Below are 11,899 nucleotides of genomic sequence, written 5' to 3'. Positions count from 1 at the left end.
CATGCAGTAATCTTACAAAATCTCCAGCAGGCTAATCCTTTCCGAGTCTATTTTGGTAAACCCCCTACTGAACATGGATTAAACCAGGGTTTCCCAACTCAGGTTGTTCATGTTCAGAGGCCACTGCAGATTCCTCTGTTCTTACAAAACCTTGTCACTGACTGATAAGGTGCTTCTGGTATGCTGGACTCTGGACATACATGACATTACATGGCTGAGCTAAAAAGAAGTAAAAGCACCTTTATTTGCTACTTTTACATAGAGGTGGTTTTAGTAAGTTTGATGTTCATTAACCCAGGTCTGAAGAGAGGGTTGTGGAATTTTTTTTATTATTTTTCATTAATTTTCCTTATGTGTTAAATTGAATTATTTTACCTCATGTTTTTGATTGTCATCTTATTGTGGAAATAAATTATAGATAAATTGGTATATTTTGAATTTTTAAAACAGGTATATTTTGTTTGCTTTTTTACCCACAATTATGGGGGATGCACTCACCTTACAGAGCTTTTAATTTTTTTTCTTTGCAGTTTGCAAAGAAATTAATTTTCTTGTATGTTTATTATAGTATACATTTAGTCTGTAATTATATACTAATTAGTAATTAGGCTCGTAACTACATAATAATTTGGAGTAAGGATGTGTGAGAATATTCTGCTAGTACTTCACAACCACACTGTTTGAATCGTATTGCTTTAAGTGATCTCCATGTCTTTTCATAGTTTAATGTTTATTTCCATATACAAAAATAGTTGGGTAACATTTGTGAATTGATATGTAAATCAGCTCTGGTAGTCACCTTTGGTTTGTGTCTTAAAGCCTATCATTCCACTTCTTAGAGATAGACAGAGAAGCAGAGCAGTATTGCAAGGACCATGCTCAGCATCCTAGCAGCCGGCTCCATATTCTTCCCAGGCCTTTTCCTACTGTCTAAGCGATGTCTGAAACAAGCGCCAGGGTTGAAATGGAGCGAGGCAGACGCCGTCATCGTCTCCGCAAGGTATATTAGCCTTACAAACGATGCAAACAGTCCGTTTTTCTGCGATATAAGCAGGCATGCTGTGATGGTGCTGTGTGTGGCATGTAAACAGATGGAAAAGATAGGGGTATTCATCAGGAATATAAAACACACAGACTGCATAATGGTATATTCTATATAAGGCTTCTGAAATCAAAACCAACCTTTTTAACCGCATTAATTCCATGGTGATATTGTATACAGTTCATCTGTATCAGTCACTTAATACTGTGATAAATTTTATTATTATTTTTTCCATCTTCCATCAAAACACATTCTGAATTTTGACTATGTCATTATGCACAATGCATGCATGGGCGTGGTAAAAATAATATTAACTGATAATATCACATTTAACCTTCCCTTTCCCCTACCCTGGGTGGTCATCATCCAGGTCTCACTGTATGTGTGTTTTAGAAATCCCACTTTTTAAAACCTAATTAAATTCAAGTGGATTAAACATAAGTCCAGCTATTCGGTATTTCCCTAATGAATATACTGCTTCACTAAGTCATGTTCAGAAAGAAATGTGTGATCCATTAACAGTGCTTTATAACAATCAGTACGTTTTCCAACTCAGAAAAATCTTTAGGACTTTTGTCTTATTAACTTCATGAGAGAGAAATAAGAGACGCTGGTAGGGCTGCAATAATATAAGAGATAACAGGATTTCGCAGACAGTCCACAACACTAAGTGTAACTAAAAATGGCAGTGGTAGCTCAGTGGATAAGACGTTGGGCTACTGATTGGAAGGTCATGAGCTCAATCCCCAGCACCACCAAGCTGCCACTGCTGGGCCCTAGAGCAAGGCCCTTAACCCTCAACTGCTCAGTTGTATAAAAAGTGAGATAAATGTAAGTCGCTCTGGATACGGGTGTCTGCCAACTGCTGTAAATGTAAAAAGTATCTTGTGTCATTTTTTTTAATTAATACAAAAAAATCATTGTTGGTAAATTGCTCTTTTATAACATAATCAACAGTAACCCATCACACCACCTAGGTACTGATTATTTTCCTGTAATAGTACAGCCTGTCATGTCTTATTCCTTACATCACCTTTTTAATAGTATTTTATTGTTTCTTCCTTACAAGAAAGTATGGAATGGTTTGATTTTCTTACTACATTTTTACAGGCTAGTGTCCTCCATTCAAGCAGTCCTGGCTTCCTCAGCTGGGTTCATCATTGCATCATCTTGTGAAGACATCATTGAGGACAAGTAGGTGTTTGATCTAAAGTAATGCCGTTTCTGTTGTTTAGATTTTTTATTCATAATTTATGCATAGATATATTGTATTACTTGTATTACCAGTATATTAAAGCACTACTGTAATGTGATTATGTAATCAATGAAGGCTGAGGTATGCAGCATGGAGTACGTAGTATGGAGGCTAACTTCTATAGTTTTTTGTTTTGTTTTTGTATTGGGTTTTCCTCCAGAGTGGATTTCTTTAGTTTCTCTAGTACAGAAACCTACAGGGTACAGGACTATATGCATGTCATTGTAAAGTTGTGTAAAATGAGCTTTTCTAAGAATGTGCCTTCAGCTCACCTTGTGTCCCTCTAATCAAAATAGGCTCTCAACCTAATTAGTTTTCCTCTGTAAATCCACTGTGGCATTCTAATGGCCACAGCAATGTGATGAAGCAGAGCTGTCTGAGACTCCGACGCTGCAGTGAATTTCACTTTGTCACGGCTTCAGTCAGGCCGCTCGATTTATTACTCAGCTGCAATACGTGCATATGCGTAGGTGGATTAGGAGGACTGGACCAGAAGGGAAAAGTTCACAAGAAAGGGAGGATGGGAAAGGTGAACATTCAGGATGTTGATTTTGATAGTCAAAGTTGAGGAAAAGTGGGAGCAGTGGTTAGTTTGAATAGTGCCATAGCCCCTCCTCCCCTGCGCTGCATTATGCTGGCCATGTTTGGACAGGTGTGCAGTCCTAAAGTAGAATCTACACAGCAGCTCTTAGTGGCATTTAATGTCAAGCACTGGAATAATAGGTAGGCAGTGGTTATTCAAACCTCAACAATGCATCGAACTACATGACAGACATGGCTATTTGTCTTCTTCCCCCTCACTCCTTCTCCTCTTCTCGTTTGTCTTCTTTGTCTGCAGGCACTGGCTCACTAGCACCTACATCCTGTTTGCGGTCCCTTACTTTATCTATGACATCTACGCCATGTTCCTGTGCTACTGGTACAAGATGCAAGTCAAAGGTCATGAGGAGGATGCGCCAAAAACGAGCACGGCCATTCGCAGCTACCTGTGGCGAGAGTTTCTCATGGTGCTTCATCATGTTGTCATGGTTACTGTCTGCTTCCCTGTGTCTGTGGTGAGTTGGAAAGAGGATCGCTCATATTTCAGCGTAGCGTTCGCTCGTATTTTGGCATAGTGCAAACTTGGAGGATCCTCCACAAGCCTCAAATTCAATTAAATTTCAATTAAACATGCTTTGCACAAAACAAAATAAGTTAGAAAGTAAAAAAGAGAATGTATTATGGTAATAATAATAATAATGATAATAATAAATAAATAAAAAATGTTGAAATTCCAGTGCCCTTTTCCTTTTTAGTTATTTCTATTTAAAAGCAAATATTCAGAGACCTTGATTCAGCACGAGCCATTCAACATTTCATGTCCATGATGCAACGGTTGCCTAATTTTAGCTTCCATAAACATTTTTACTGCAGCTTTCATGTCGAGTTTGCAGACATGCCTGTTTTCCCTGCCAAGTATGCCTAATCCTGACATCCTTGTTCTGATTTTAATACGTTTAATTGATCTTTCAGTGAAAACAACAGAAAGAACTGGGAAAAGTCTGGGCGCTGCCACAACAATGAAGAAACTGGGGGAAAGGGATTGGGGTTTGAAATAAGACAATTTAATCGATTTGATTTATTCTGTCTTTTTTTAACATACAGCTACAGTGCATTACTGAATGAGATTGATTGAGGTGGAAAGTCTGGGGATAAAAATTCTGTGTATACGAATGATGTCAGGATAGGCAGCAGCAGCAGTATGCTGCCTTATTTTTGGATATTTTCTTTTTCTTGTCATGGTCAACAACATCACTCTCTACTAGCATCCATGGAAGATTAAGCATTAACTGTCTGTCAACCATGTGACATCATGAGATGTGTCACTTTGGATAATGTGCACTATACATACATTCAAAATTGTCTCTGGGGTATGGTTTGTGGGGTTCTGATCAGCAAGCTCCTGTGAGTCTGGCCCCCAAACCCCCAGCACAGGTTTTAGGGGGTGTATCTTATGTGCCATCGGTTAATATAAGACGTGCAGCACAGATCAGAAAAAAACTCTGATGAGACAAACCCTACACAGGGCACTTTGAAGGGGAAGCACTCTTTATAACCAAAAAGTTATATTTATTGCAAAGGACTCTTCAAAAATGCTTTTTTCTCTAACAGAACAACTGATTAACACTTTGCTCCTATGATTCTTTGTGTTGTTTTTATGCTGAATAAGAAAATGGCTGCTGAAACAGATGGGCATTTCCTATAAATGTAGGTCAAGCTCTAGTAAGAATTATAGTTCTATAGGGCTGTGATGTGGATTTCCTGTTTTTTTTAACACTACCACAGGAAACAGGGCATAGCTCATGCATTTGGGTTTTTTTTTTTTTGCCTTCTGTAAATACACAAGTTTGGACTGTACGAACAGCAGCTCCTAAATAAAATAGGTGACAGTGTCAGGATGTTTTTGTTTCTCAGACCATCTGCTCATTATTAAATTGTGATACTTGTTTCTGTGTACATCAGTGTCAGTGATTGTGTGGCAATATAACACCAGCTTTGGTTTTATTAAATGAAACTAGACATTAAATGCATTCCAAAAGGCTGTTACATTCGACTCCTATGGATGGAGACACTTCTGAGTTTTTATTGTGAAGGGTGGAGCCATTCGAGGAAATAAGACATAGTCATGATTACTTCAGAATAGACTGCTGTCCTTGTATTTGTAAGGCATTTTTATTTACAAAACTTATCTTCAATCCTTGTCCCTAATGGTATTTTCTCATTAAAACGCACAGTGCACTTACAAATGGGTTTTTATATTGTTAAGTATAGATTTAAAGTGGAGTAGTGAGTAGCCTAATATATGAATAATATTTGGTGAAAATAAAAATGGTTTCTTTCTTTCAGTTCTGGCGACAAGGAAAGGGGGATTATTTCCAAGGTGTCATGTTCCTAGCTGAACTCAGCACTCCGTCTGTCTGTCTGGGAAAAATACTCATTCAGGTATTTTCCTAACACTGTCTTTTTACCCAACACTACCCTCTCATATAACTGCACATCACTGCTGTATCCATCATCAACTCATCTACCCAACACTGCTTTCTCCATCAACCATTCATCTACACAACACCACTTTATCTCTCAACTCATCTACTCAGCATCACTTTATCCATCAACTCTTCTACCCAGCACCACTTTATCTCTCAGTTCATCTACCCAACACCACTTTATCCATCATCTACCCAAAATTTTACCTATCTACCATTATCACACACTCATTTACCCAGTATTGTCCATTACATATTCATCTACCCATCACCCCTTCCTCCGTCATGCATTCATTTATGCAATACCTCATCCAGGATCCATTCATCTACCCAACAACACTTTCTCCATCACACAATCATCTACCCAGCACTGCTTTATCCATCACCCATTCATCTACCCAACACCGTTTTATCCATCAACTCATCTATCCAATGTCAATTTCTCCATCACACATTTGTCTACCCATCCATCAGCCATTTTCCTTCTCTGTTTTCTGCTTACTAATTTGCTTTCTTTTTGTATTGTGGCCTCCATAAACAAGCACGTTCAAAGCTCAGTTTGCTCAAATGCGTTCTCTTTGTGTGTGTGTGTGTATATTTTTACCTCCTTCTTGTGAGCTTCCTGGTGAGCACTGTCCTCTCCCTCACTCTCAAGAAGACACAGCAATGGAGCTCATACTGTTGGGTCTCATGATGATATTCTCCTTTCAAAAGCTTGCCTGGTACTCACCCCTGTGTCTTCCTTTCTCCTGCCTTCTCTGTCTTTCTTTCCATGCTTCAGTACAAGCAGCAGCACACTCTCCTTCATAAAGTTAATGGAGCACTCATGCTGGTCACTTTTTTCGTCTGTCGAGTTCTTCTCTTCCCCTACCTCTACTACGCCTATGGCAGGTATGTTCTCTCTCATACACTTCCTCTAGCATTAATCAGTTTTTGGAAAAGGGGCTCTGTGCCTTGGGTCAGGTATAAAAAACAAACTTGGGTGGCACAGATTGTCACGCTTATTCCTTTTGATAATGCACAATCCATGTTTCATAAGGAGCTTTTCTTTAGTGTTCTGCTATCTTTGTTCTTGATTTTTCTGAATGGTGTCACTCTGAAACAGCCAGTGGTCTTTCGAAAAAAAAAAAAAGATGTATCTGCTATGCAAAAGTGGAAAAAATGCCAGTGTAAATGTTTAGTCTTTTGTCATTAGCATGGTACATTATTCCAGTGCCCCAGTACACTCATGCAAATATGTGTGTGTGTGTGTGTGTGCTTGTGCACGTGTGTGTAATAGGTACGCGGATATCCCCCTTTACATGGTGCCGCTGTCCATTCCGTGGCAGTATAACATGGGTGCTGCTCTGCTCATGGCTCCGCAGGTGTATTGGTTCTGTCTGATCTGCAGGGGAGCCTTTCGCCTCTTCACCCGGGCCTCTCGCCATCATCGTCCCTCAGTCAGTAGGGACTCTGAGCCCAAAACCCCCATCATGCCCCCAGCTAATGGCTACAGCCCCCGTGACACAGAAAGAGAGCCTAACACGCACTGAGAGACACAGAGAGGCTGGAAGCGAAAGATGGTGCAGAGGCTGTTTTTAGGCCTCAGATATAATGGGAAACTTGAGGTTAAATACTAATATATTACAAATAATAAATGTCCTGCTGCTCCATTAGGTGGGGAAGATAGAAGACAAGGGCAGAGGAATCAGAGGGAGAAAGAGACGGAGGGTCTGAAGATGATCATCTCCATTTTTTGTTTCCCTCTGAGGAATTGCAAGAGCATGCTAATAAAGCCTGTTTCATACTCCTGATGTAAAACCTCCTGATGCGGACATACTTTCGGATTGTATTCTTCATCCCAGTTATATTCCATGACTGAATTTCATACCGTTGGGGAAGGGGTATGTAATATAATGTACAAAAGCACTTATCATTTGTACATGACCATTATCATACTAGTTGCAGAAACAACAGGTGAAAGCTGTGGGCATGTTAGTATTCCAAACTACTGAACCGCCGTTACCAGAAATGTGATGAATGAATGATGGACAGAGGATACCATCTCTTTAGTTTCTTCTTCCTAGCCCACTCTGTCTGTCTCTTCAGTTTAATATTTCATAGAAAGAAAAGGGAACGTCTTTTCTGTCAGGGTGTACATAGCAAATGTCTAGTGTCAGTTTGTTTAGTTTTAATTATTTATTTTTAATGAATTATTATTTATGTCAAATCTTTTAATTTGAATTGTTACCCTAATTTATTTGTTTTTATTATTTATTATGGCTGGATTACATATAAACTAATAGCTGCCTCTAATTTGACTGAAAAAGAAAAAGAAAGGAAAAAAGTGCTGAGAGATGGATTTGCCATTTCTATAGTCACTCCACAGTCAGACTTTTTACCCAGAACCCTTCCTCTAAAACACCCAGGGGAACTCCAGTGGTTTTCTAAAATGTCAGAACTAACAGAAATGCTTCTGTTACATTTTTCAGTGATAACGACCTACATATTGAGCTTAAAATAACCCAGCAGGGCTTTGGTGTTGAAGTTTGGAGGACTGTTAACATACTGCCCTTAAACTTCTGCTTCAGTCCTTGCTTTGCTTTTCTCACCATAATATTAATCGGACCAAAAGAGTAATATATGAGAGATAGGCAGTATGTACTGTTACATTATTTCCGGTGCTTCAAGAACAGAAGTTAACTTGTGATGGGTGCTGGGCAGGTCTCTGCATCACTGAGCTGCTAGCAGGAAATACACTGCATTGCAAGGAAGGAGAGGACTTTGCACATTTACTGGATCAAAGTTCCTTAAAGGAATACTCCTGCATTTTTCAACCTAGTCACCGTTCACAGTATCTCTGTAGCATATGTGCAGTTTCCATGGACAAGACGTTTCCCTGCACTAAGAAAAGAATGGAAAATATGTTGAATCAGCTAACTTACAGTCAAAGTCTAAGGGCAGCTGATAACATAAAATTCAACAAAAAAAAGATTAAAATAGGTGACACAATTCAAAGCTGCAACCATTACACTCTTATAATAAAGGATGAGACAGACATGAGAGAAAGACTTACCGAGACTGTTCTTTTGAAGCTGTATACAGCAATCAGTTGCTGGAGCACTTAATTTTCAACTGAAAAATGTAGGAAAGCGTATATATTTATTGAAATAATTTGGCAACTATAGAAATTATTGTCTGTGGTAAACACACATGCTACAGATGTGATGGATAGACATTAACTTGGAAAAACACAGAAGTATTCCTTTAAGTCTTAACAACTGCTAAGTTTTATTATTTATTATATCATTTTACTTATTTATTCCCTGTGCTGAATGCCATCTATGTAGCTAAAATGGGTTTGTTTTAATGCATGGACAGGTGATAAATTAAAGTAAAAATCAACACAAAATTTCTTAATAAGATGTTGGGCCACCAGAACAGCTTCAGTGCACCTTGGTACTGATTCTACAAGTCTCTGGAACTGTACTGGAGGGACGAACACCACTCTTCCAAAATTCCCTCAATTAGTTTTTTGATGATGGTGGTGGAGAGCATGAACACGCTGGTCCAAAATCTCCTTTAGGTGTTTAATTGGCCTAAGAGCTGCTGACTGTGAAGGTCAGCATGTGATTTATATCATTTTCATCTATCTCAAACAAGTGAGTCCTCATGCCCTCTGGTTTGGGGTAGGGTCATCCTGAAAGAGACCATTCCTATCAGGATAGAAATGTTTCACCATAGGATAAAATTGATCAGTGTGAAAAAGTTTGCATTGATTTCCATTAAAGCTTCCCTCTAAGGGGGCAAGTGGACTCGAACCCTGCATAACACAGCCATTGGCTTTTCCTTTAATTTGTCACCTGTATGTACTACGATTGGGTAGTTCTGTCCACTGGAACATGAACAGCATTGCTGTGATTGAAAGGGAATCAAAACCCTACATAGATCCCTTTAATAGAACAGGTTTACTATTATAGAGCTTTCTAGAGCTTCCAGACTGAGCTCTGTTATGCTGAGTACTGTCTGTTTGCAAAATGACAAGGGACCCTCTACAGGGGGAAAGATAGGGACTGTCATGTGAATGGGAGATGGTAATGTAAAATAAGTTGCATTTATTAATTTTTGGTTTATTTATTTTAGTAATTTATGTTATTTATTTGGAGAAGACTGAATGTACATATGAATACATCTAAATGTTCTGTTGAGTGGACATCTGTGGCTGCCTGGCTGAAGGCTCTCTTGTACTCATCCTCTCAGCTACAATATACTCTACTGTCTACTTCTGTACTCTAGCACTGTGTGTGAGACCTCTTTTTATTGGCACTCAGTCTCTGTATGCGTATATGATACAGTGTGCACCGGTATGAAAAACAGCATGCCAATCTTGATATATACAACAGCATTATTAGAGCATGCTCTTAATACTGAGTAACACAAATAATTTTCTTCTGGAAAATCTACAAGTGGGGAAGCTCATGGGCCACTGTTTTGGGCAATTACATCATAAATGAATTAAAGGAAAAGAAAATTTGTGCTGATTGGACTGAAATGAGATTACATTAAGCTGTGCCATGCCTCATTTTAATCCCATTAAGGTTTTAAATGATGAGTTTCATGTTTAAGGCCTGACACCTTTCTCTACCCTGATGGAGTACAGCCACTATTTAGATTTTTTTCTCATTCTTCTTCAGCATTCCTCTGTTGAGACCTGGGCAGCTCACTCCCTGTTCAGTGTGTTTTTATACTCTAGAGTGTTAGTTTCCTAATGAGCTAAACCACTGAAGTGACTGAACTCTAATGCTGTGGAACAGAGATTAGAGGAATGCCCACTTGAGAGCAACTGTGAAAGCTATATTCTGTGAAATGCTGCCCCCTGGGGGTTAAGGTTCATAATAAGTGTTTGAGCCTGCCCACATCAACTCACTCTTACAGTGGAGCTTCATTAAATTCTCACAAACAAGAATGAGCTGATCCAACATTATTCAAGTTCCATATATCACACATAGGCCCAAATAATAAATTAATAATACACTATGTAATATCATACACACACCAGCCATTTTAATAGGAAAAACCTATACACATGCTCATTAATGCAGTTATCGTATGGCAGAAGCACAATGCATAAACTCATGCACATAAAGATCAAGAGCTTCAGTTAATTTTCACATCATACATCAGACTGTAATCTCAGTGACTGGTGCCAGACAAGATGGTTCCCCGTTCTGATGTTTGATGAGAACATTAACTGAAGCTCTTGACCTTTGTATACACTTTATGTATTTCACTGCTGTCACATGATTGGCTGACTGGATATCATGATTACGTTTTATGTAATGGTATGATCTAATTTGACCTTTTGCATAGGATGTGGTTTCTTTCTCACACTCTTTGGTACTCCAATACATCAAGGAATTTTCATTACAAAATGAAAATAAAAATAAAATCTACAAATCAATATTAAAAAATAAAATACAACAATGAAAAACCTGTATAAATATATTTTTTTAAATGTAATGTTTACAAAAAATAAATTCCATAAAAAAGAAGGGCATAAAAAAGCAAAACGAAACAAAACAAATAACAACCAATCAGCTACTTGTTACTAGGCAGATTTAATCTGGCGTGTGACGTAGTTTGGTGTTTTACCTGGTTTTGAAATGTGTATGTCTTTTCAAGCCTTTTACATGTCCAGAAAGAGAAACTTCATTCAAACAATAGCTTAATGTATTAAATATTAATGTTTAAATTTTAAATATTCATGATGTAATTACATTACCACTTTGTAATTTAAAAAAATTGTGTTGTTTTGTGTTTTCATACTATGCTACCTCACCAACAGGGTTTTAGACTGATAGTACTCTTAATCCCTGTCCTAGTGAACCAGTATGAGGATAAGGACGTCTGCCAAATGCCAGAAATGTAACTGTTAAATAGCATAGCTGTGTATTCAAGATCTTTCTGTGGTAATTCAGCAAAACATGGCAACCCCAGTCAAGACAGAAGATAAAAAGTATACCGGGCATTCGTGGTATGTAAAGAGGTAAATATTTAGATTTTTTTTCTGGGCTTGAGTTAAGAGATTTTTATTTAACAGTGATGAGACATAACAGTGATTCATCCAGACATACCTGCTCCCTCGTAACCCAAATAAACATGCAAAAAGAGCTACTAGATCTACAGTCAATCACACAAAAAAACAATGATGATATTAGCTCTATGCTTTGAAAAGCACTAACTGGCTGATTTGTATTTGGAAAAAAATCAAGAGGGTCTACATTTCAGGAGCAGATACTATTTGTGTAAACAAAATGGTTTCAAAATCCCCGGCTACTGCAGTGAGCTTCTAGTATAAAAAATATATTGAATTATTTTAATGTAATATTTGCAAAAATAAATTACACAACGAAAAGAGGAAATGATCAAAGCAAGTCATTTGTAAAAATAAATAAATAAATAAATAAATAAATAAATGCATATTGGACTAACAACCAATCAGCTGCTTGTTACTAGGCAGATTTAACTTAGCGTGTGACGTAGTTTGATGTTTAACGCGGTGTTTTGAAATGTCTGTTTCTTTTAAGCATAAAACTA

General features: G+C 38.0%; 1 protein-coding gene across 3 annotated transcripts in view; it reads left to right on the top strand.

Annotated features, from left to right (window-relative positions):
• The window catches only part of tlcd3ba (TLC domain containing 3Ba), a 14,432-nt gene extending 4,597 nt beyond the window's left edge, over positions 1-9,835 (top strand). For all 3 annotated transcript variants that reach the window (XM_026917150.3, XM_034309882.2, XM_026917149.3), the window contains 6 exons: positions 840-1,000; positions 2,153-2,236; positions 3,136-3,352; positions 5,184-5,279; positions 6,105-6,214; positions 6,603-9,835. In XM_026917150.3, coding sequence (XP_026772951.1) covers positions 876-1,000; positions 2,153-2,236; positions 3,136-3,352; positions 5,184-5,279; positions 6,105-6,214; positions 6,603-6,855 — 885 coding nt within the window. In that variant the 5' untranslated portion in view covers positions 840-875 and the 3' untranslated portion in view covers positions 6,856-9,835. The remainder of the gene's footprint in view (positions 1-839; positions 1,001-2,152; positions 2,237-3,135; positions 3,353-5,183; positions 5,280-6,104; positions 6,215-6,602) is intronic.
• The last annotated feature ends 2,064 nt before the right edge of the window (positions 9,836-11,899 follow it).

The sequence above is a fragment of the Pangasianodon hypophthalmus genome, chromosome 13 (genome assembly GCF_027358585.1).
Source record: "Pangasianodon hypophthalmus isolate fPanHyp1 chromosome 13, fPanHyp1.pri, whole genome shotgun sequence".
NCBI classification, from domain to species: Eukaryota; Metazoa; Chordata; class Actinopteri; order Siluriformes; family Pangasiidae; genus Pangasianodon; species Pangasianodon hypophthalmus.
This window is presented reverse-complemented; position numbering and strand designations above follow the sequence as displayed.